Source organism: Conger conger, chromosome 15, assembly GCF_963514075.1.
Source record: "Conger conger chromosome 15, fConCon1.1, whole genome shotgun sequence".
NCBI lineage: Eukaryota > Metazoa > Chordata > Actinopteri > Anguilliformes > Congridae > Conger > Conger conger.
Genome location: NC_083774.1, coordinates 33,255,105 through 33,278,879, shown reverse-complemented (window position 1 = coordinate 33,278,879; position 23,775 = coordinate 33,255,105). Strand labels below are relative to the sequence as shown.

Sequence of the window (23,775 nt, the reverse complement as noted above, 5' to 3'; positions counted from 1 at the left end):
TATACACTGGTTTCCCCTTGCTGCCATGAAATAATGTCCCACTCTAAAATCAAATATTGATCTTCATTAAGCAAATCTGATTGATCAAAGAACTAGCAGGACATAGTTTCACAAGGGCATCTTCACCATCATTCAGTAGGACATGCAGGCGGGACTCTTTGCTTTGTTTATCAGGGATAAACAGCAGTGAAATCGACTTGGCAATCATTTTGAACAGCTGCATGGAGCTCTGGAGCCTTCTCCTAGTGTCACACAGTGCACAGCCTATCGCTCGACTGTAGGTAATGCCCCAACGAAATATCACATGGTTAGGAGGACAAAAGCGTCTGAATGACCACTTTTGCCTTCACGATTGAATATGTTCCGCGCTGGGCTCACTTTGGGGAATGAAGCCGCAGGAGGATCAATTAACCTTTCTGAGATGAGTAAGTAACACGTCTACCAGCTGCAACCAGGCCAGAAACCCGCAGTGTGCATGTTTGACCTTATCAAAACTCAAATCTTGGGCCTAACTGGTTAACTGTCCCTTCCTTGGACAGGAAGTTAAATTATCTGGTAATCTAGGAGAAAGTCTATAACGGACTAAAGGTCAGCCCATAGCCAACAGACCGCCTTTGGTCAAGCCCAAACAGAAGAGGGGAAGGCTTCATGGCATTAATAAGACAATTAATGGCATTAATAGAACTATTCGGGAGCCTGCCTTTGAATTCAAAATAAGCCTATGAGCCAAAAATTAACTACATTTAGAGTACGATTCCTTCAATCATTAATTATTTCCTGTATGATTTCTTCACGCTCATCTTGCCTACCCTGGAATTGTTTTACTGACTTGAAGTCAGGCTGGGTGTTTTTGAGTCTAGGCCAGCTGCCAAAAAAATGATTCAAAAATGCTTTAAAAAAAAAAAGAAAAGAAAAAAGAAAAAAAATGATATCAGCCGATACGGAGTGTTACGGATTGGATCGATCCCTATGCCTCACTGTGTCTAATGTCTTCTGACAAGAGAAGGATGCCATGCGCAGGTCAGCAGCAGGAGCAGGTCGGCAGGAGCGTCGCAAACACAACAGCAACAGGGACTCTGGGATGGTGTCAGAATGCGGAAGCATCCAGAAAAGCCTCCGATTCCACACAGGGACTGGGGGCCGGTAATGCGGCCTATCCAAACGGCATGCAAATCTACCGCCATAAAACTGCGGTACATACATGTCAACCCACTGACTTTTCGCCCCCTCCCCTATTAATTTCAAACCATTTTTAAGCAGGTGAGTGGGCATCTACCTCTGCCCTTTAGCAGTGTGGTGACACACAGTTCCTGTTTAAAGCCACTGACAAACCCAACACTCATCTCCTCCCCTTGACATCACTCTCCACAACTGATCCACAACACACACAGACTCTGCAAAGGCAGTCATGAGAACAGATGTTCAACTTGCATCCTTCCACTTTTTTTGGACGAAAATATTTTATTTTACCTTCATTATCCAGGTTGATCACTGGATAATGAAATCAATCTATTGCAGTCACAAACCAGGAATTCAAAGTGGTCAAGAATTTAAGCACTAAACGCAAGATGATGCAGAATTACATTGGTGTGGGCAGCCTTATTTAAAGGGCAGCCGGTAGTGTAGTGGTTAAGGCACATGTCTAGGGCAGAGTCGGTTGTATCAATCCCTGGTTGGGCCCTTGAGCAAGGCCCTTAACCCCACCTTGAAAAACAAGTTAAATACATTTAAATGACTGAATAATAAAAAAAGAATAAAAAATTATGCTCATTTGTTACTCCTATAAAGGAGGGCAGTGTAAGAAAACAGGCTCATCTCTCATAGTAGACTCCCCAAACAGCTGGGCTAACGTTAGCCATAGGACCTCACTGATAAGAGTAATGCAATCGCAGGCCGCCAGTCTTCATTACTGCAGACAAAGAAAGGAAAAAAAGTCCTGTAGACCGACTTTTTGCTTCATGGCGACCTTACTGACGTCGTAGCGGTGCTCCACAGATGAGTCTATGCAGGGACACACTGGATAGCGCAGAGGCAGCCTGTGGCGTGGTGGTTAAGGTACATGACCCGCAAGGTCGCATCGCCCACGGTAAGATGCGCACAACCACGGAGCCCTCGAGCAAGACCCGTAACCCAACATCGCTCCAGGTGGGATCGTGCTGCGTAGTCTAATCAACGGTCAGCCATATAACACGCAACATAACGGACATGGCACGGACCAGGGCTGTGACCGGAGCTCTGGTTTAGTCTCCAGGGCAGGTGCTCGTTTGGACGAGGCACCTGGCTGACCCCAGCGAGTGGCGCTACAGGTGCCAGGTTTCCAGAGAGGCGCGGTGGGAAAATGTATCAAATCGGGGAAAACCAGCTGCACCCTTCACACGCCACTACACTTACGAACCTTCAAAAGGCACAGAGCGCCGGGCACGGCTAAACCACGTGCCCTTCCCCATCCGCAGTTGGGCTCGCTGGTCTCTACGGATACGAAGGGACGCCGTCTAGACTTCCCGACAGCCCTGCACCCGTTCTTAGCTGCGAACACAACGAACGCAATAAAGACCACTTAGCCATTCAATTAAAAGGCCCGTCTTCTGATTGGGTGTGAAGAAGGGGGAGGAGGTAGACAGTGACATTGGATCAGGAGGTAAGAGCAGTGTTCTGCCAGTTGGGGGGTTGCCGGTTCGATTCTGCCCTGGCTGTGTCAAAGTGCCCCGGAACAAGTCACTTAAGCCCCAACAGCTCCTGGCGAGCTGGTTGGTGCCTTGCATGGGTGTGGGTGTATTTGAATGAGGAGCATCAATTTTACAGCGCTATATAAATGCAGACTGTTACAGACGAAACCTGTTCTTGAATGAGCATGCAAATCTGTTCAGAAAGGCTCGCTCCGTTTGAATGCATTCATGCATGCGTTGCAGTGCAGAACGTATCCATCACAAGGAAAACAGGTCAGGACCCAAAGGCTGCGTTTGAGCAAACTTGCTGTCGGGTTATGTGAAGGTGAAAATCTGAGGGAATGCTTAGCTCAGAGAGGACAGCTAAAACGCAGTCGACCTTACTAGCAAAAGAACACTACCTGACAATGCAAACGGCAGGCTAGATACTCTTGTTTCTATCATAATGCCATGTTATACCGACCATATAAAGTCAATGTGTGAGTTCCCCTTACAAGTCTACACTCCACTGTTGGCCAACATCCATTTCACAAAAAAAAAACTGATGTCTATTATTCAGTTATCTTAAATGTTTGATTCAATTATCATCAAACAGTTTTAAAGATCGATCGACTATTGCTCCGGGATCTCATTATACGAAGGTTGCATAAGCGCATGCATAATCTCCCAGTGTGCCTAAAGTATGTGCTGTCTCACCCTTTCATAGTGTCGGCTGTAAAGCTAGAATGCAAAAACACTGCTGGTATTAAAGCCATATCAGGTAAATGTTCAAATAAAAAGACTGTACAGAGACAGACAGAGCGTGTTCCAGATGGGGTCAGAATACCGTCTGGTCTTTGAGCATTCACTGCCAATTCCGTGCAGTCGGAGTTGAACAAAACCCCACGGACGCATCTGCACGCTACTCCATATTCTGTATGTGCCAAGCGACCAAACTCCAGCTCAATTCAGAGCGCAATGTGGGTGCTCTTGGGCCTGAGCCCTGCTGCTGCTTGCTGCACTCACTCTCGTAATCCAATTTCTTTCTTTCGGTCGGTCGGTCGGTCGGTCGGTCGGTCGGTCGGTCGGTCGGTCGGTCGGTAACCGCGTGGAGAGCAGACCTCGGGCACACAGACAGAGTGCCGATCCACTGTGTAATGAACACTAGATACGAGCTGCGGTAGAGCAACACAGTAAGGGCACAGGCAGACAGGTGGGATTGCGGCACGGTAAGGGCACAGGCAGGCAGGCAGGTGGGATTGCGGCACGGTAAGGGCACAGACAGGCAGGTGGGATTGCGGCGTGGTAAGGGCGCAGGCAGGCAGGCAGGTGGGATTGCGGCACGGTAAGGGCGCAGGCAGGTGGGATTGCGGCACGGTAAGGGCGCAGGCAGGTGGGATTGCGGCACGGTAAGGGCGCAGGCAGGTGGGATTGCGGCACGGTAAGGGCGCAGGCAGACAGGTGGGATTGCGGCACGGTAAGGGCGCAGGCAGACAGGTGGGATTGCGGCACGGTAAGGCCACAGACAAGCCGGTGGGATTGCGAGCCACCCTGGCCCGTGGGTGGAAAGGTTGATTTCATGCCTGGGTGTGTAGACAGGGAGATGACAGAATCCTACCGGAATTTTGGGACTCATTGCTTGGAGATGAACCCAAACCAAAGGGTTCAGCTCTCCAAACATTCACCAATGCTTCAGTGAGCACAGCCTGCCTCACGCACATACTGCCTATTAAAAGAAGGCTTTCCCACCTCAAAATGTGTTTACTTGCCATGATCTCACCGTCATCTACATCGAAAGTAGGCCCACACAGTGCAGACACAGGACAGAAAATTGGCCTAGTGAATATAACTGGGGTCATTGTGCAACGCTGATAATTATTTCAGATACTTTCAAATAATTTCAAGTAAGTGGACAAGGTATTTACCAAGAGAAGCCAAGAATTATCCTTCCCTGGATTAAATTTTTTTTCATTTGCGAATCCCACAATATGCGAGACGTAGAAGGCATTCCTGCTCGCAAAAACACATCTGATATGCTGACCCAGTTGCATAACAGCAGGTTTGGGTGTAGCTGTGAAGTCTTTCAGACTGCAGGCTTCACGCTCTTCTGCTCTCCGCCCAACGGTCCAGGTTACGAACGCAGGCCACTGCCAGCTCAACGTCTGCAGCGCAGTTAACCTGCGCTCCCCGCGTCCCTAGATCACTGAACTTTCACTGCCATTTGAAGAGGACCGATGCATTACACCATATAAACGCATAAATCAACAGCGCCAGATATTTGCTTACATGCAACTGCTTATTCAGCTGCAAGCAGTGAAAGGTCCCATGTTGCGATGCCTGGTGTATGGTTGACACTGTGGGAGACGTTCTTCACACTCATTTCAACAGTGACACCATGTTCAGCTCCTGGTGTTCAGGACACCACCTGATTTTACTGAGCTGCAGACTACTGCACACTTTTGCTTGCCTGTCTGAGGTGTTTGTCAAGGGGTCAGCAATTAACCATAAGGTAAAATAACCCTATGGTAATAAGATCATCATCACCTTGCGCTGAATTGGACTTTGCTTCTGCAAGCAAACATTCAGAGGCCATGTAAAATAAACACTAAATTAAAGAAGTGTGTTTGTGAGTGCAGCATAAGTGGAGCACGGGTGACCGAGTTTGACTGAGTTTTTACAGCAATGAGGAGCGTCGGGCTGAGTGGCCGGTGGGATATCTCTCCAGCACGGCTCCAGGGACGAGACACTCTGGCCATCGCGTATCATCCAAACGAAGAGTCAGCTCACGAGAGGAGATGTTCCACTCGTGCCTTTCCAAAGGCTCGAGCAGCGTATGACTGGAGCGGTACAGAGTAAAGCAACTTGTCATCTGCAAGATTGTGCCAGAAGGCAAAGTTGACGGCGGTCACAGACAATAGCCACCCTTTGGCTGCTTTCAACTTTGGCAAAGTGTATCAGTTAGTTATTCTGATCGCTGATCAGTTCATGGCAATGAAATGTGATACAATTCTTCATAGGGATTCAAAGATGTAAGCCCTTTTTTCCAAGAAAGCTGAAGGCCAAGAACTTGTGGGACAACAGCATCATGCTGCAATACTGCTGTGAATCTTCACTGAAAAATAAATGCTGACATAATGCTGAAAAATAATAAGTTCACACAAATCCATTCAAAACCTTTGGAGGTACTCCGTTAACACACAGACGGACAGGCGGAATGAGGCGTAACATAGCCCGTTTTAAGCTCTGCCGTTGGTATAAAAAGTACAAGAAACAGATCCATTTCCCAAGATGGCAGAGATTGTTATTGCACTTTACTAAGTTGAATCACTATGAAAAGAAACTGACTATGGACAGCTCAGTACTGATCAGCACAACAAAAAACACCAGGCAGCTATTATTCAAGCATATTCTCCCAGAAAACTGAATTTTATGAAAAGATCAACAGTCGCACACAAATGGACTCTAATGATCTGACTCTGTTCTGATCAGAGGTAAATGCTACAGGAAGAGAGTGTGAGACAAGCTCGTATGACCTCGACAATCTGCCAGCTTACACATCAGCATTCGGTGTAGGCTCCCTCTAAAAACATTTTACGTGTAGATAATCAGTCCCTGTAAATTGTATCAAACTCCTGGCCATGGACTTTTACAGAAGGCACAAATGCAAAAATGTTTGAATGTCATTATTCACAAACAGCCTAGGTTGCGAGATGGGTACAGCACTGCAAGACATAACAACCGTCACAAGCGTCTCCAACACACCATTCCCGCCCAAGGACCCCGAAAATTAGACACGGGCCTACCTGTAGTAGCGTGACTGCAGGTAGGTGGAGCACACGGCCTTGGACACGTGGCTGGCTGAGCCAAAGTCGATGACCTTGACCCTGTAGGGCTGGCGGGCGGGGTCCACCAGCATGATGTTCTCGGGCTTGAGGTCGGCGTGGATGAGCCCCAGGCTCTTCAGCTTCTTCAGCGCGGTGGCCACCTGCTGCAGGATGGGCCGGATCACCTTGAGCGGCAGCGGGCTGAACTTGTTCTGCTTGAGGAAGTCGTACAGGTTCTGCTCCAGCATCTCGAACACCAGGCAGGTGTGGTTGCGGTGCTGGAAGCACTCGAACGCGCGCACCAGGTTGTTCTCCTCGGCGTTCTCGCTGCTCAGACGGGCCAGGATGCCCACCTCGATCTGGCCCTGCCGCGCGTACGACGGGTGCTTCTTCAGGATCTTGACGGCCACCACCTCGCTGGTGCCCCGCTTCCAGCACTTCACCACCTGCCCGAAGGTCCCCCGGCCCAGGAAGTCCAACACCTCGTAGGTGTTCTTCATGGAGCACAGCACCTCGTGCTGCACCAGCTGGTAGTCCCCGTCCCCGGCCCCGGCCTGCTTGGAGGGGGCCCCTCCCGCCCCCGCGTTCCCCACATGCGTCTGCAGCACGGGCCGCTCCTCCAGGACCTGCATGGCGCTCTGGCGGGTCTCCAGCTCCTCGCTCTTACGCTTCAGTCCGCATCGCCGGAGGCCGTCGGGCGAGTTCAAACCTCCACCGTCCCGCTCCTCCGCCTCCTGCCCTCCGTCCCCTCCACCGCCCCCTCCCCCCAGGCCCGGCTGCTGCCCCCTGCCCCGCCCGGGGACGCCCCCCTCCTGGGGCTGCGGCTGCTCGACCGTCCCGGGCTGCTGCCGACGCTCGCCTCTCAGTGCCACCGCCTGCAACGCAAAGTCCCTCCCCCCGAGGGGTCTGCCGCCGGCCGCGTCCGCCGTGGGAAACGAGCGAGCGACGCTCCTGGGGTCTGCCACAGCCAGGGGGCCGCCACTCAAACACACCTGCGGGAAGGCCCTCTCACGGGAAGCGCAGCCGCCGGGCTCAACTTTCAGCTTCTTCACACTACAAAAGGCACTTGTCTGGGCTTGATACACATGTGGTGGGTAGACCAGGACTTGTGAGGCCATACCTGCAGGGGGGGTGGGGGGGGAGAAAAAGCAGGAATGGGAATGTTAAGAAACGAAAGACACGTCAGTAAATCGCTGACTGGGCTCATCGCTTGAATTCCACCGATGGAAGTGCTAGCCGTGACCTGCATTTGCCACGCGTGTTGTAGGATGTTACATTCATCATTCGATGCATTCCGTAGTTCTCTCCATGTGAAAGCACAAGAAACTGAACATTCATTCAAAATTGAATTAATCAGCACTAATAAAAACCACATTGCATAACAAAATGTAATCTAAACACAAGGTCAAGAGTGCAAACTTGACAAAGGTACTAGCAATGCACAAAACTGACGTCAGCCTCAAGTATTACTTGTTAGTTTAATTCACTTTCTGCTGTCATAGTAACAAACAGCTCTGTATCAAGCCATAATAGGTCTGTCCCATCTTCATTCAGGTTCTGTTGAAGCAGAGTTTACCTCTCAATATACTGCATTAGGAGAGAATGCTTTTTTAGACATGCAATTTTTTGCATGTGGGGCCACATAAGCCAGCAATGTAACTTTTGCAACACTACCTCCCCACAGACTAACCATAAAGCAAATGAATGATCAGCTCTTCTTCCTGATACTGCACAAATGGTTCCAAATGGCAAATATGTTGACAAGATGCACAGATCCGTTTTTTGTTTGTTTTTTTTGTGGAACTTGCATCACGCATCACTGGAGCTCCCGGGGGAAGAAATGACTAACTTCTCGAATGATCATCTGACCTTTTACGGCTGGTTTCCCAGCAAGCACATTTTGGGTCTCTAGGCAACCAGTGGCTCAAATGAACGTTATTCTGTGAAGGGAAGAAAGTGTTGGGAGAAAGTAGCTAGTCACAGGCAGCTGGATTCACGCACCGCGTTAACTCTGCCAGGCCTGTGGAAAGCTCGGGCGATTTTCACAGCACAACTGTGCGCAGTCCCAGCAATTAGCCGACTGCACGGCGAAATCCAGCGTTTTGACAGACGTCGCCCACTTCAGCCCTTTTTGTTTTGTGCCAATATGCCACTTTCAGCTGCTGCTCCCTCTGGCACACAAACCGGACCCAGGAGCGCCTACACGCCCCTCGTTCCTTTGCTGAAGGAAACCCAGCAACATCGAAGCAATAAAGTCCCGCTGTCACGTTAACTTCAATCAACCAGGCACTGAGATGAAATCAAGTCAGACTTAAAAATAGTGACACCTCTAATCTGACTGCCTCCAAATCTAGAACTGTCAGCAGCTAATTAAAAAGTTTTTTTCCCTTTGTATATGATACGCTGTGGTAAGCTATTATTACAGGCAATGAATAAACATCGTTCTTAAAGGCCCACCTTCAAAGATGGTACAAACCATCACTGCAGGTTCTCATCTTCTATTCTTCAGTCTACCTTTCCACACTTCTTTTCCCCTCCCTGATCTGCACCTCCTCCACCAGGGCACAACCCCACCAGGAAAGAGAGAGCCGGGATCTAGAAAAGCTTTGGTCTGGCGTTGCTTTGAGTAAGACCACCCGTGCACGCCAACCTCTTAAGGGAACAATGGAAAGAAACTATTTAACGGGCGATCACGCAACGCGGCCAGGGCGTGCCTGCATTTTAAAGTCGACGGCTCTGCGTGACAATGCAGGCCAGCGGTAGGAAGGCCGCGGTCACGACACCGACCTGCCCCCGTGATGCAGGCCCTCTCACACAGCTCCCAGCACTTTAGAAACTTACCCAGCCAGCCCAAGCCAAGGCACGAGTTCAGACTGGTAAGTAGGTGTGACACAGAAAGGCAGTTATACAACTTGACCCACAAGTTAAATCAGTGCTTCTATTTCTGAAAGCGATGAGCACACCATGATGGGTTTATTTAGCTACAAAAAAAAAGAAAGAAGAAATGTACACAAAATGAAACTAAAAGAAAGTGGGCCTGCCCTGGGATTTTCCATGTGACTAAATGGTTTATCCTGCCTGTTTACCCCCATTAAAGTGAAAGATCGCAAACATACAATTAGAATGTTCTTAACTCAACATCCAAGTGCTGATGTGACAACTGATACTGGTAACTAAGCAACACTGGCTTTTGAGGGAGGAGGATGGAAAAAAAAAAATTTAATAAAAAAAATGAAACATAAATGAAACATTCCAAAAGATCTACACGTCAAAAGGGTTAAACCAAGCAGCCAGTTGATGCTCACTCACAGGTCTTGCTGAGAGACTCTGCCCATTAGGGCCAGTGCGGTAAGCTCCAGTCTAGCCATTTCATCCAAAAGGGTCAGTGCAAGTCAATGGAAACCCCACAGTTGAAATACACAGTCAGTAATTTCCCACCACTGCTGTATTTTCTTTGTCTAATGTCTCCCCAGGTGCCGATTTCTTAATCTTCTTCTTAATTTTTGGGCAATATCACACGCATCTCACACGCTTTGATCGGCCCTTCCGCAGTGGAGTACAAGCCCACAGTGAGTAAATGGGTGAGGTCCCTCACCGTCATCCACCATCGGGCCTCTATACTCTATACTCTATACTCTATACTCTATACTCTATACTCTATACTCTATACTCTATACTCTATACTCTATACTCTATACTAAAGCAACTGCACACTTCGCTCACCAAGGCCCTGCACTGCACTGAGGCCCGTCTCCCCCCTCACTGAGGCACGTCTCCCCCTCACTGAGGCCCGTCTCCCACCTCACTGAGGCACGTCTCCCCCCTCACTGAGGCACGTCTCCCCCTCACTGAGGCCCGTCTCCCCCCTCACTGAGGCCCGTCTCCCCCTCACTGAGGCCCGTCTCCCCCCTCACTGAGGCCCGTCTCCCCCCTCACTGAGGCCCGTCTCCCCCCTCACTGAGGCACGTCTCCCCCCTCACTGAGGCACGTCTCCCCCCCTCACTGAGGCCCGTCTCCCCCCCGCACTGAGGCCCGTCTCCCCTCCTCACTGAGGCCCGTCTCCCCCCCGCACTGAGGCACGTCTCCCCCCCGCACTGAGGCACGTCTCCCCCTCACTGAGGCACGTCTCCCCTCCTCACTGAGGCCCGTCTCCCCCCCTCACTGAGGCCCGTCTCCCCCCCTCACTGAGGCCCGTCTCCCCCCCTCACTGAGGCCCGTCTCCCCCCCGCACTGAGGCACGTCTCCCCCTCACTGAGGCACGTCTCCCCCCCTCACTGAGGCCCGTCTCCCCCCCTCACTGAGGCCCGTCTCCCCCCCTCACTGAGGCCCGTCTCCCCCCCTCACTGAGGCACGTCTCCCCCCCTCACTGAGGCACGTCTCCCCCCCTCACTGAGGCCCGTCTCCCCTCCTCACTGAGGCCCGTCTCCCCCTCACTGAGGCACGTCTCCCCCCCTCACTGAGGCCCGTCCCCCCCCCTCACTGAGGCACGTCTCCCCCCCTCACTGAGGCCCGTCTCCCCTCCTCACGGAGGCCCGTCTCCCCCTCACTGAGGCACGTCTCCCCCCCTCACTGAGGCCCGTCCCCCCCCCTCACTGAGGCACGTCTCCCCCCCTCACTGAGGCCCGTCTCCCCTCCTCACGGAGGCCCGTCTCCCCCTCACTGAGGCACGTCTCCCCTCCTCACTGAGGCCCGTCTCCCCCCTCACTGAGGCACGTCTCAGCCCCAAAGTCAGTTTGAGGCCACGCTGATAATATAATGAGGTGTATGCAACAATAAATAGGCATCAATGCAAAAAAAAGGGACATAAAACAAAAGTAAAAGTGCAATAGGCCTCTTTGAAAAGTGATGCTACACTTTAAAATTCCACTTATCATTCCTCCTCCCCCCCCCCCCAAAAAAGGTGGTCGGAGCCGCGGTGGGGCATCAGGCTAAGACGCAGCAGACTTGCGGTTGCAGTTTGTTGCAGTTGCAGTTGCACACCGAGCACCGGGGTTTGATTCCGGGTCCCGCCAAACGTTTGGGCGGCTCTCGCGGAGCGGCATAATTGGCTCGCTGCTCCAGGGGAGGGTTAGTGGAGTCGCCGCATACAGCGCCCCGGGCCGCTGGGAGTAACGACCTAATTGAGACTAGACGGCTCGGAGTAACAGTCTAATTGAGACGAGACGGCTTGGAGAAGGCCTGTCACTAGATCCTACTGGGCTGCCCAGGGATGGGGCCGTAAGGCGGTGTATCCCGAGCGAGCACTAATTGGATTAGATTATAATTGGCTACCAAATTGGGAGAAAAAGGGAAAAATTTGAAATTTGAAAAAAGAATGTGGTCAGTTCCAAAACACATGCACAATCCGTGCAGTTTACTACAGGAAGCAGCCGGCCAGCTGGAGACAGCCACTGTGTGAGCCGGTTTTGCACGGCAGCCAAAAACAACTGTATTTTTAATGAGAAGAGCACTGCAGCTCGACCACAACATGAGCAACTGGGGCAAAGTGAAAGCAGCTTGACTGCATCAGGGCAGGAATGCTTTCGGGGGACTCTGCCGGTCCACCACAAAAAAAGACAAAATAAAAAGCCATAAAAAGTGTTTTTGTCTTGTAATCAGGCTTAAAATCTATTATTTTCTTTTTTTTCAGGCAGAAAATATTGGCTTGTTTTACATTAGTTTGTTTAAGAAGTTACATTTTCTTATCGCATTGGCAATTCTTAAAATGAATCAAACTGACTCTTGGAATATTTCTGTTTTATTTAGTGAAAACCAAAATACTTGTACGTAATTGTACTTCTTTTTTGGCAGTTGCAGTGTCCAAACCGGGAGTTCATCCTTTGACTCCTATGGACTGGGGACAGAGGGACAGAGGGACAGTGGGGGGGAAACAAAGCAGGGAGGGGGTCCAAGGTGTACGGCTTCGGGAAGTCTCACCTCTTAAAGGGACAGCTCACAGCTGTACAAAGAGGGACCTAAAAAAAGCATACAGAGGAGGTCTGCAATAGTATGCCAAGTTGAGTAAATATTAACCAGGAAGTTTACCGAGTAATTACCCAAGTAAAGGGCTGGCAAAGACCGATTCTCTGAAAGCAGAGAAAGTGCCACGAGCACTGCCTATTTCACATTGAAATATTTATACTTCAATGGAGGCTTACCTGCCAGGTCCCAGTGAGCTGGGAGTACCGGTCGGATGCCTCCAGGAAAGGTTTTCCCCCCAGGCTAATCTCTAATGAAACGTTTGTTCCAAGCTGTGCGCAATTTTCCAGCTGAAGGTTGGAAGCAACCTTTCCCACAACGTCAGGCCGCAGAGCCCAAGGAGGGGTAAGATCTACAGGACGTCAGGGTAGGTCTCAGCTGGGTTTCAGGCCTCCGGTTTGAGGGTAGCTCAGCGCCACAGATACAGCATTGTTAAGCCCTTAAACCAGTGCCGCCCAGCCCTGGAGATCCACCGTCCAGTACGCTTTCACTCAAACCCTAATATCATTCTACTAATTAGCAGCTCATAGCAGACGAGAACTCTAGCTGTTGAACAAGGTGTGCTTTGTTACAGTTAGAGAGAAGCTACAGGATAGTAGCTCTCCAGGAGCAGAGTGGGGCAGCCTGGCCTTCGGTGGCAACAAGTTTGAGAGCAGAAAGTTGAGGATCATTACATTACATTACATTACATTACATTACATTACATTACATGGCATTCAGCAGACGCTCTTATCCAGAGTGACGTACAACAAAGTGCAAATCAAACACAAGAACAAGTGCAAAGAGGACCTGAGAGGACAGTACAGTTCCGAGTCCTAGTGTAAACATACAGAAAATCAGAACCCTTGAAGAGTACAGTCAACTTTCAAACTAGCATACCACAGTTGGCAGCTAGAATACAACAATACAACAGCCAATAAAAAAAACAACACCTATACAAGTAACAATATCTATACATAAGTGCCATTACAGTCTAAGGCTAATCATGGTGGTGAGTTGGGGAGGGAAAGGTGTAGCCTGAAGAGATGGGTCTTCAGTCTGCGCTTGAAGGAGGTCAGAGACTCTGCTGTTCTAACATCCACCGGGAGGTCATTCCACCACCATGGGACCAGGACAGACAGCAGTCATGAGCGTGAAGTGCAGGTGTGGCGAGGGGGAGGCGCCAGAGGGCACGAAGTGGCAGAACGGAGGGGTCTTGTTGGCGTATAGGTCTTGATACAGGGGCTGTTTAACTGACTGGTATGCAAGCACCAAAGTTTTAAATTTGATGCGAGCCATAACAGGCAGCCAGTGGAGGTTGCGGAGCAGGGGGGTGACATGTGAATGTCTGAGAACATTGAATACCAGACGGGCTGCAGCATTCTGGATCAGTTGTAGATCAGCGATCCCTCCACTTTTGTCCTGCTGTACTGTTCAGCTGCCACATCAGGCTTCAAGCAAAGGGGACACCCAAAACTGTCCCCCTGGCATTGGAGAGGGGTGGAACCACAGAATAAATAACCCGCTCCTCGCAGTAAACACAGGAAGAAGTGGGGGAAGCTGAAGGTATTTCCCGAAGCCCCGTTTTCTCACGCGCGCAAGCTACGGGCCCAGCAAAACACAGAAAGTCCTCGTAACACTACTGAAATGTCCCGTCAATGCTAGGATGTTGCAGCAACACTGGAAGAATGCTTTGAGTCATCTAGGTGTGCTCTCGTGTTTGATTTAAGGAGGTTGGGAGGGGGGGGGCAACCGCAGAAAGCAAAAGGATTCCTGCAATAGCACAGGCCAACCCTGAAGGCACACAATGGGATTTCCGTCACACAATGGGATTTCCGTCAGGAAGAAGCCCAAGGAGGAATAAACCCAGCGAAAACCGAAAGGGCCGTCGCAGGGGAACGGCAGCAGACACCATGCAGTTCCAGTCAGTCACAATGCCGCCAAGACAAAGCACAGCAACGTCAGGACCCCCCTTTCAATCTACCGGAAAGTTCTGTCGTCATTTTACAATTAAGCTCTCCGCCCTCAGGTACAACTCGACCCTTTCCCATCATCGCAAGTCCGTTTAATCACCACAAACCACACCGAAGGAGATAAATACTACAGTGCGTTTAGTTTTACCTGGACAGAGCACTTCTGTTGAAAAGATATTTTCTTCAGAGTACTGGCCAGGAAATGGGATAATATCCAGCAGGTACATTGCCACCAGATTAGCCCATGAATAACGTCACCACAGCATAGCACATAGACAAGCTCCACTTGAACCTGAGCTTGGACACCTCTCGTATGAGCAACATTTTACCTGCCTACATGGCCTTAAAAAGTCTATTTCTGGAGCTGTGGAGGCAGGTATAGTTTACACTGAAGCCCTGCATGATGGAGGCTGCCTGGGCCCAGACGTACCATGGCAGGCTCAGTCACGCCAGGGTAACTGATCCACTGCAAGCTCAACTCGCAATGTGATGTCAGCGGAGACAGCCATCTGCTGCAGGGAGAGATACGCCATGGAGAGGAGAGCCTACAGACGCCACACCGGGCATCGATTCTGCCAGCCCAGACCCCACCCACCCAGACCGCACTACCCAGACCCCACCCACCCAGACCCCACTACCCAGACCCCACCCGCCCAGACCCCACTACCCAGACCCCACCCGCCCAGACCCCACTACCCAGACACCACCCGCCCAGATGCCACTACCCAGACCCCACCCGCCCAGACCCCACCCGCCCAGACACCACCCGCCCAGACCCCACTACCCAGACCCCACCCACCCAGACCCCACTACCCAGACACCACTACCCAGACACCACCAGCCCAGACCCCACTACCCAGACCCCACCCAGACACCCCCCACCCAGACCCCACTACCCAGACCCCACCACCCAGTCCCCAGGAAGGACCTCTGCAATCCATCCAAGCGGCAAAGCCAAACACAGGCAGGGAGGCGCCCATTTGGGTCCCATTTCTTTCTTTTTTAGACATGGGAATTACTGGTTTCTAGCTGCATGTGGACAGTCACTAACCCAGCGCCAGAGGAACAGGCTACAGACTCAACAGCCCGCGAGCCTGAGAGACTCCACTCCTCCCTCACTGCTGCCTTCAAACATGCAGGAACCGTGTCCATGACAAACACTGAAATAAAATGCAAGCATACAGGACCGCGCATCATGCAGTAGTTCTGAGGGAGGCCAACAAATGCCAAGTACAGGAGATTATAATGTCAAAGTGACACAAACGTTATCGATCCGAACTGCTGAAAGCTCGAGAGGAGAGCATCCTGGAGACGGTCGCTTTTTAGGAAAAGGTGGTGCTCCTGGGCAAGTCGATGGGTTTGGCAGTTGGTGGGGAAAAAGCGCATTTCATCCATGTCAAAGGGCAACCGGCTCAGCGCGTTTACCGGAGAGCAAGAGCTCCGATTCCGATCACAGGCACGGCGGCTGGCCGCACAGCACACCGCGCACTACCCCTGCACCGCAAATCTACTGCGGTGCCATTCACACTGATGGCACTGCAGACGGTCACGGAATAAACGGAGTCAAGGTTTAAAAAAAAAAAAACATGGTCAAAGGTATGGTTAATAGGTAATTTCGGACTTCTAACGGCCAAGAGAGGAACAGCAGCAACAAAAACCTGAAATCACAACACTGTTTATCCCTCCCCCTTCTGTGTAAACGTGCTGACGTTGATATGCCATTGGCTGAGGCAATTGAAACCAATTTTCAACCAATGAACTTGAATTATTGTAGTTAAACAATGTTTTGGTACAGAGTGTTGGGCCGTCAAATGTATATTTTGAAGCCCGAATTTAAGGACTGTAAACAAAGGCAGAGGGTGAGTCACCATGTCACTGAGCCTTTTGCAATGATAGGAAGGGGTTTACAATGGTATTGTAACAATGTTTTAACACAAAAATCTTACCTATTGTACCTTTACTGTTGCTAACCACAGTAATCACGTTAAATGATTAATTGGTGGATTCCTTTCTTTCCTTTCGTTGCTGGGACAGTATTCCCCAGGAGAAAAAAATGTCAAGGACCCCATAAACACTCCACAGAAAGAGTGGCTCAAACACAATCTTTTAAGGCCATTCAATGAACAAATGTTGGCTAACACACATAAAAACTCCAATTTGGAGTAATACTGTAACATGACAACAACAAAAAAAAACAGCATAGGAAAGCCGGTGAACCATAATACTATGCTCTTTTGAAGAGAGTAGCAGGAGTCTTGGAGAGAAAAAAAAAATCTAAGTTAAAACTGGTTTCAACAATTTGGTTTTTATGCTAGAAAATAAATTACTATGGGGCTACAAAATGCACAAGAAAGCCTCCACGTTCGAAAATGCATGTGAACACAAATTTACCGCGCATGTCAAGGAATGCGAGGAGGAGATTTCATTCAGCCTATTTCCTGTGGCAGGAAGGTCAATAACACAGCCTTATTTGCTACATAATTACGTACGCACGCACGCATCCATTTCGGCCGAGTAGTTTTCCAGATCTACTAACTGCAGAGCAAACAAAAGCGGCCAGGCCTTCTGTTCCTTTCCCAGACGGTGGGCACACGATCATGTGACTCCAATTCCATGTCATTAAGTTCCATGTCTCAAATATAAGCGATGCAAATCAATGTGTTGCCATTTGACTGAAGTCCTAGAAGAAAATGACTCTGGATCGTAGACCATTCAAGACTGTTGTTGCCCTAATCAAATGTGAATCCAGCTGCGAACTCAAAATACGATATTGCTCAGAAGCTACTCGTGAATTTCTGCTCAATTAGGAAACACTGGTCACTGTTGAGGTTTAGAAGCTCTTTGGGTTGAACATTCAGAAACTAGCAGATGTTGAAATATTTTTTTTGTGCGATCTCGCATCTAAAGGTGGCGAATTGTCAGTTTGTCACAATGCAAATTATCATTCAGTGATGTTCTGGCCCTTTTAGACTGGCTGGGGACCCCTCCTATAAACACATAGCTCGAGCAGTTTCTCTTCGCTTAAATGAGCTGCACTTCTGAAAGTTGGCGGATAACAAACACTAATAATGCGAAAACATTTAAGTGCTTTGCTGCTTCAAAATAAATGTGAGCTGAATACGAAAGTGCAATTTCAAACGACCACGCAGCACATCAGCAGAACTACGTTTGCTAAAGAAAACCACGGGATTTTGGATGCACTTCGCTAACATCATGGAACCTAATGCTGTCGTCTCATGGTTGGTTACCTAACTCGCAAGCAAGCCAAAGCCCTACCAATGTGCATGGACAACCTTAGGAAATAAAGAGTTCCCAAGCTAACTGACTAGAACTTGCACCTAAATGCAGTTGTCAACTGGAACCCTTGATATGATTAACATTCAATTCAGTTGTCTCAATATTGATTAAATAAGTATATTATGTAGGCCTACTTATATAAAAGCGTTTTGATAACATGAAATTTGAAACTAGCTAGCTAATGTAACGGATCTGACAGTTTATGCGCCGCCTGGATTGGGTTAGCCCAAGTAGCGATACCTAACGTTAATCAATATGCACTTGCCAGTTCACGAACGTTAAATTGCAGCAGATTCTTGTGAAATTTGAGAATACCATACGTGATAATGAGCTAATAGCTAACGTTAAGGGTTTACGCCAAATCATCGTATAGCCTGCTAACATAGCTAAGTTAGTTAATGAAAATGCTGTCATGGGCGTATCAATTCTAGCAGCAAAGCGATTAGCAGTGTTGGCCAGTTATATGATCTTACGTAAAGTTTAGCTACCAAGCTACATGCTAGTGGTAACTTTACACCCAGAAAATGAGATTAGCTAGTTTAATAGTTAACCAATAAAAGTTAGTCTAGTTTGCTGGTTATCAATCTAGCCTGCAAAAACGCGTAAGCGTGATGACAAGCCATCGATATTGCTTCCTAGCTGGCGTTGATTAGAATGGAAAGTTAGCCGAGAGCTACTAGCCTATATATATCTGAAAATAAAGTCTATTACATAACCTACATTAGCCTGTAACCAGCTAGACACATTTTAAAGACTGATAGTAGGGTAGCTGGTTTGCTGAAAAGCAGACATTAGCACGCCGAAGCCAGCCATTTTTCATACTTACCAGTTAACGAGCAAACAACGAAAGAGAAGGATAGTAGACAATACACATATAAATGTAAAGCATTTACCTTCACAGATAGTCACAAGTGATATAACCCAGGGCTTCTGTGAACATGTTCTGGAGTTATATTGTACCCACACCATGCTCCGTATGTATGTAGTGCTGCCATCTTGTCCTGGACAACAGGAGGGGAAAACTCGCTCTCAACATAACCACCATCTCCCACATTTCAAACTTCAAACAAGTAACGTACACAACCTTTCAACGGGACAATACCAATCCAGCAACGTTGTTAACGAGTTCTCGTTTCTGGAAAGATGGCTTTTCTGTTGGGTGTGGGGGCTATGAAGCCCATTTTCCCCATTTAGAAGAGGCACCCATTGCCCCCGTATCCCAGCTGATCTCTGTTCTAGCTGGTCTCTAACATGTCTCTCCCTGGGCTGAGTGGAACGCTGTGCGACACGCAGGGAGACCAAACTAATCTATCGTAGAAATCGCTAAGTCCACAGTAATATTCTGTGAACAATCAGAGCGCACATAATTACCTAATTAACGCGCGTTGGATGAACAAATAATACTTAATATCTTTCCAATGCTTAATGAAAAAAAAAGGCCAGATGTTTTTAAACAAATACTCTTTGCACAATCAAATAATAGTGCGGTGTTTTTAAATGTGCGCATCGTTACTTTACCGTTAATACGGTCATTTTCAGCGCGTGGTATCACGCGAAATATATTTGTTTACATGCGAAGACCCATTGAAAAATATGTATCATAAAAATATTCAATGACGAGCTGTCTTTGAATAGCAGTAGAATCCCGGATGAAGCTTTCGTGAATCATATGCGTATCTTGCCTACGTTAATATATACAGTTAATCAATCAAGATATGTTTTCAATTTGCAAGCCATTTAAGTATGCCGGTATTTATTTTATACTATAGAATTGAATTCAACAATCAATTAGTTTTTGCATGGCCTTGAGAAACAATACATTGCATAATTATCTGTCTTTTGTATCTCATTTATTTCAGTATTCACCAAATTAATTACATTTAAACTAACCTGTTGAATGTTAGTTTAAATGTATGTGGCTGAAATTAAGGTGGCACCATGTTTAATATATGAATTGTTTTATATGAATTTCAATAAAAAGTAAATGTTTCTTATGAATGCTTCATATGCAAGTCAACAAACCCATATTTTCTCAAACATGCAACAAAGCAGCTCAAAGTACTGTAACATTACGAGTTATGTGTCATTTACACACATTGCTTGTTTCAGAAATACAAATAAACCCATTCATTTGATGTTTCCAATTACATTTTTCCTTCAAAGTATTCATTTCATATTCATTCATTAAATGTATGTTCCCAAGGAAGCTGCACCTCATTTTTTTCTCCTCAAGCCCCTCCACATAAATGCAAAATGCAACATCTTGTACCTGATGAGAACTATTATGTACCTTAAAAAGGCTTCATGAATTGTGACTGAGAAGAACATTCAAAGTACTCTTCTTTACACAATCCGTAGATTCACATAGAGTACAAATAGGCCCTTCTTACACTCTGGGAGCACTGGCCACGGGCACTCCCAAGTACTCCAACCACCCTCTGCTCCACCCACCAGGCACCTGTGAGAGACATGCCAATGAGCAGCACAGAGCAGCACAGAGCAGCACAGGCAGACAGAGCAGCACAGGCAGACAGAGCAGCACAGAGCAGCACAGGCAGACAGAGCAGCACGGAGCAGCACAGGCAGACAGAGCCGCACAGAGCAGCACAGGCAGACAGAGCCGCACAGAGCAGCACAGAGCAGCACAGGCAGACAGAGCAGGGGCCGTAACAGCATCCCACAGTAGGGGCCAAACTTTGCTTCAGCAAAGTGAGCCACACCACAAATAATTACTTCAATTACATACGATATGAAGGCGAAATGACAAATTAGGCCATTTTGTTTTATGCTTGTATTTACACTTGGGTCATATGGCATTTTCATATGAATCACCCAAATTGAAAGGCCTTATGTTTACAGGGTGGTAGATACATAATATTTCTTATCAAGTCTGTTAATTGCCAATAATAAAATGTTCCTTAAAATGATTTAAATGATGTCTGCACTGTTGAAGCTCCAAGAGAGTTTGATCATTGTAGCAGCATTTCCCACAATTGTGAAATGTCTGCATTGCACAAAATGCATTTTTTGAGAGAGCGACAGTTCAAAAAAATCACCTTGTCAAAATTGGGACAGAAAGATAAAAAAAGAGGCCAACAAGCTTTTCAACATGCACTGACATGTGCGAACGTCCTCTTGTATCACTGGGCCTGTAGAGTTTGGACACAGGATATTGTAGCAGTCTGCTCATGAGGCTGGCTAGCTGCTCGTCTTCCGCACAGCGGTGAGCGGAGCCCGCTGTCACCCTTCAGCCTCGCCAGATCCACAGTCATTATAACATCAACCAGGTTTCAATATGAATTAAATTCAACTCAATATGTACTCAGGAAACCAACATGGTGGTATAAGTTAACAAACAAGACAACAGAGCGGGGATTAGCCCAGTGTCAGGCAGCTGGTCAAACATAGCTAGCCAAATGGCTTCCTGGAGGTGACGTTTTGTAATGACATGGTCTTGGAAGGGGAATACCCAGCTGCTTGCCCTGTCTTGTTGCCACTTGTTTTCCTAAAAAGATGTTTAGGAAGACAGTCAACGTGCAGCCACTCCAGTGACTTAAGCAGCTTCAGTGTGGCTAAAGGCCAGGTTGTCATTGTTCACGGCTGTAGCCAGCCGACTATAAATCATATTTCCAAAAACTCAAATCTTGTGATTTGGCTATTTCATTAACAGCACCGATATCTACAATTCTCAGAGTACATATTTATGTCATAAAAAACAGCATTCATCTTGGACATTGTGATGAAGTGATGACTGGCATTTTAATCACATACAGCATGTTTCATTAACATTTAAAAAATTAAAATAATGGCGAGCCGCAATACAGGCATGTCAGATGACAGCCTCAGGCAGTCAGCTGCACCTGAACACATGGGCAATGACCATTAGCATGCCATCAGTAAAATAATTAGTTTTTTAGAGATGTGTATTGTTGGATATCAGTCGTCAGTGATTGGTCCAATACATCAAATTCTATGTGAAATGTGTCCCATAAAGCCATTACCCGAGTTTCTGAAAGCAATATAAAAACAAGTACAGAGAGGCTGTTTGAAGGTTGTATGTGACATTTCTATATGCTTTGTTCTTTGAAAATACAAGAGGAATAAAACATGGAAAGGGCTTTCATGTCCTGGGCTCTGCCTGTTCTCTGTGGAACACAGCCCTTTCCCAATGTCAGCTGAGAGACCTGGACCTTCACAGCCACAGAAAGGCGTCAGGCACAGGTATTACGCCGCCTATCAGGGTTGGAGCCAGCTAACTGGAAGGGGTGGGGGGGGGGGGTTTCCCCCAAAAAGAGCACCTTATTATTCCCTGCACAGGAAATCATAAGCAGCACTCCAGTCCCTTTCTCCCCGTTACGAGGACGAGAGGCGATCTAAAGTTACTGTAGAGACGCGGAGAACTGTGGCTGCTGCACATGATTGTGCTGCAGGTTTTTTTTGTATTTTATTTAAAGTCTAACATTAGATTGCATTACAGCTATTTAGCCTGCGGGTCCCAGTCATGTACCTTAACCGCTAGGCTACGGGCAGCCAATAACAATCATCAAATTGGGCTATTTCAGCACTAAAGCATCGTATGGTAGTGACGATGTGCTTACTATGCTCTTAAAGTAGCAGATGCATGGTTTATTTTAACTGATTTTCAGTTTGTGGATCTTATTTAGGGTATTCATTTATTGCACTTTCTATTCCTTTTTCTGTTCTCCACACATTTGGAAATATACACTGCAATGCAGGCTCTTCCAATCCGTGCAATATCCTCCCTCAGTTTGAAAATTAATTTAATTTAAATTCTTGAAAAGAAAAGCCTACTCGTAATCGGAAATGCATCTGGTGTACTGGGATAGACACAAGAATTTACTGGACCTTTTTGCTTGAACTAGATCTTTGTTTAACTGCCTTAAAATACGCTGCAATTAGACTCTCTGGTTGTGCTCTACCAGGCGCCAGAAAGCTAAAAATGCTTTTCTAAAGCTATATTTAAGTAGGCTGCATTGAGGAGTACCCATAGTCTAGGTTTACCAATGCAATTACAAATGACATGGTCGCACACATATGCAGACACACTGGAAGCACAAAACTAATAGAAGAAACAGCTTTGGCCTGTCATAAACTATCACTTGCCAGGGTAGCCAACTGTGGGACATGGGTAACCTAATCCATCAGGCAACTGTTAGCCCCCAACTGGGAATACACAAAGCCTGGATTCAGTTGGTAAGACAACAGGTGTAGGCCAGTTCTGAATCGCTACCCCATAAACCCAAAGTCTGCATGTAGGCTTTACGATCAGGTCTGTTGCGGACTTATCTGTGTTTCGGTTGCAGCGACGCTAATAAGCTCATTGGCCTACGTAGTTCTGTTACGATGACCGCGTTATTAACATTTTTAAAGCCCCGGATACAAATTTCCAAAGGCCGTTATCTATAAATAAAATATCAAGGTCTCGGTAACCTTTGGCAAATCATGATCATCCTTTTTATTTATAGCGCGGCTGCCTGCCCAATGCAGGTCAATGCTTTGAAACGATCGTCAGAGCTATCAAGTTGCAATTGTGTTCGAGTCAATAGTACCAGCTGAAAGTTTGCTATGACGTGATTCCTGCATCGGCAGTACTACACCACATGCGAAGACTGAAACAGTTGGCTTCAATTGGACTGTTTAATTCCCAGATTAGGCTAGTCGTTGGGTCCTTGCTTCAGTAACTGTCCAGCTGCATACATAAATTAACATGTAAATGGGAGCTATACAAGTTGCTGTAGATGATGGAGCCTTCTAAGGAAACGAATAATGGCAAGGGATGTTTTAATGTAATGTTTAAACACAATTTTGGCTGATAGTGAGGTGGCCTACTGCTAGGCCGAACAAAATACAATTCTAATATAACGCTGCTTACTGGTGCTGAAGCAGAGCCAACCCTTTGCATCCATTGAGCCACTGAAACACTGAAAAATATTTAAATGTGACATGTCCGTGTTACCCTCGTTTGGTTTATCATGACACCACCTGCCTGATGGACATGCCAACAGACACCTCATACCAACGTGCATACCAACCTGTTTCACCTGTTGCCATCAATCTCTTGAGCTAAGCATTGCTCCA

At 47.6% G+C, this 23,775-nt stretch overlaps 1 protein-coding gene across 2 annotated transcripts in view; it reads right to left on the bottom strand.

The window, feature by feature from the left end:
• The window catches only part of LOC133111188 (homeodomain-interacting protein kinase 3-like), a 55,274-nt gene extending 36,323 nt beyond the window's left edge, over positions 1-18,951 (bottom strand). The window contains exons 1-3 of one of the 2 annotated variants that reach the window (XM_061221353.1): positions 18,761-18,951; positions 18,570-18,677; positions 6,449-7,589 (exon numbers count right to left, since the gene is read on the bottom strand). In XM_061221353.1, the coding sequence (XP_061077337.1) occupies positions 6,449-7,589; positions 18,570-18,645 (1,217 nt within the window). In that variant the 5' untranslated portion in view covers positions 18,646-18,677; positions 18,761-18,951. Of the gene's footprint in view, positions 1-6,448; positions 7,590-18,569 lie in introns of both variants that reach the window. The other variant, XM_061221354.1, reaches the window with a different exon arrangement.
• Positions 18,952-23,775: the final 4,824 nt, after the last annotated feature.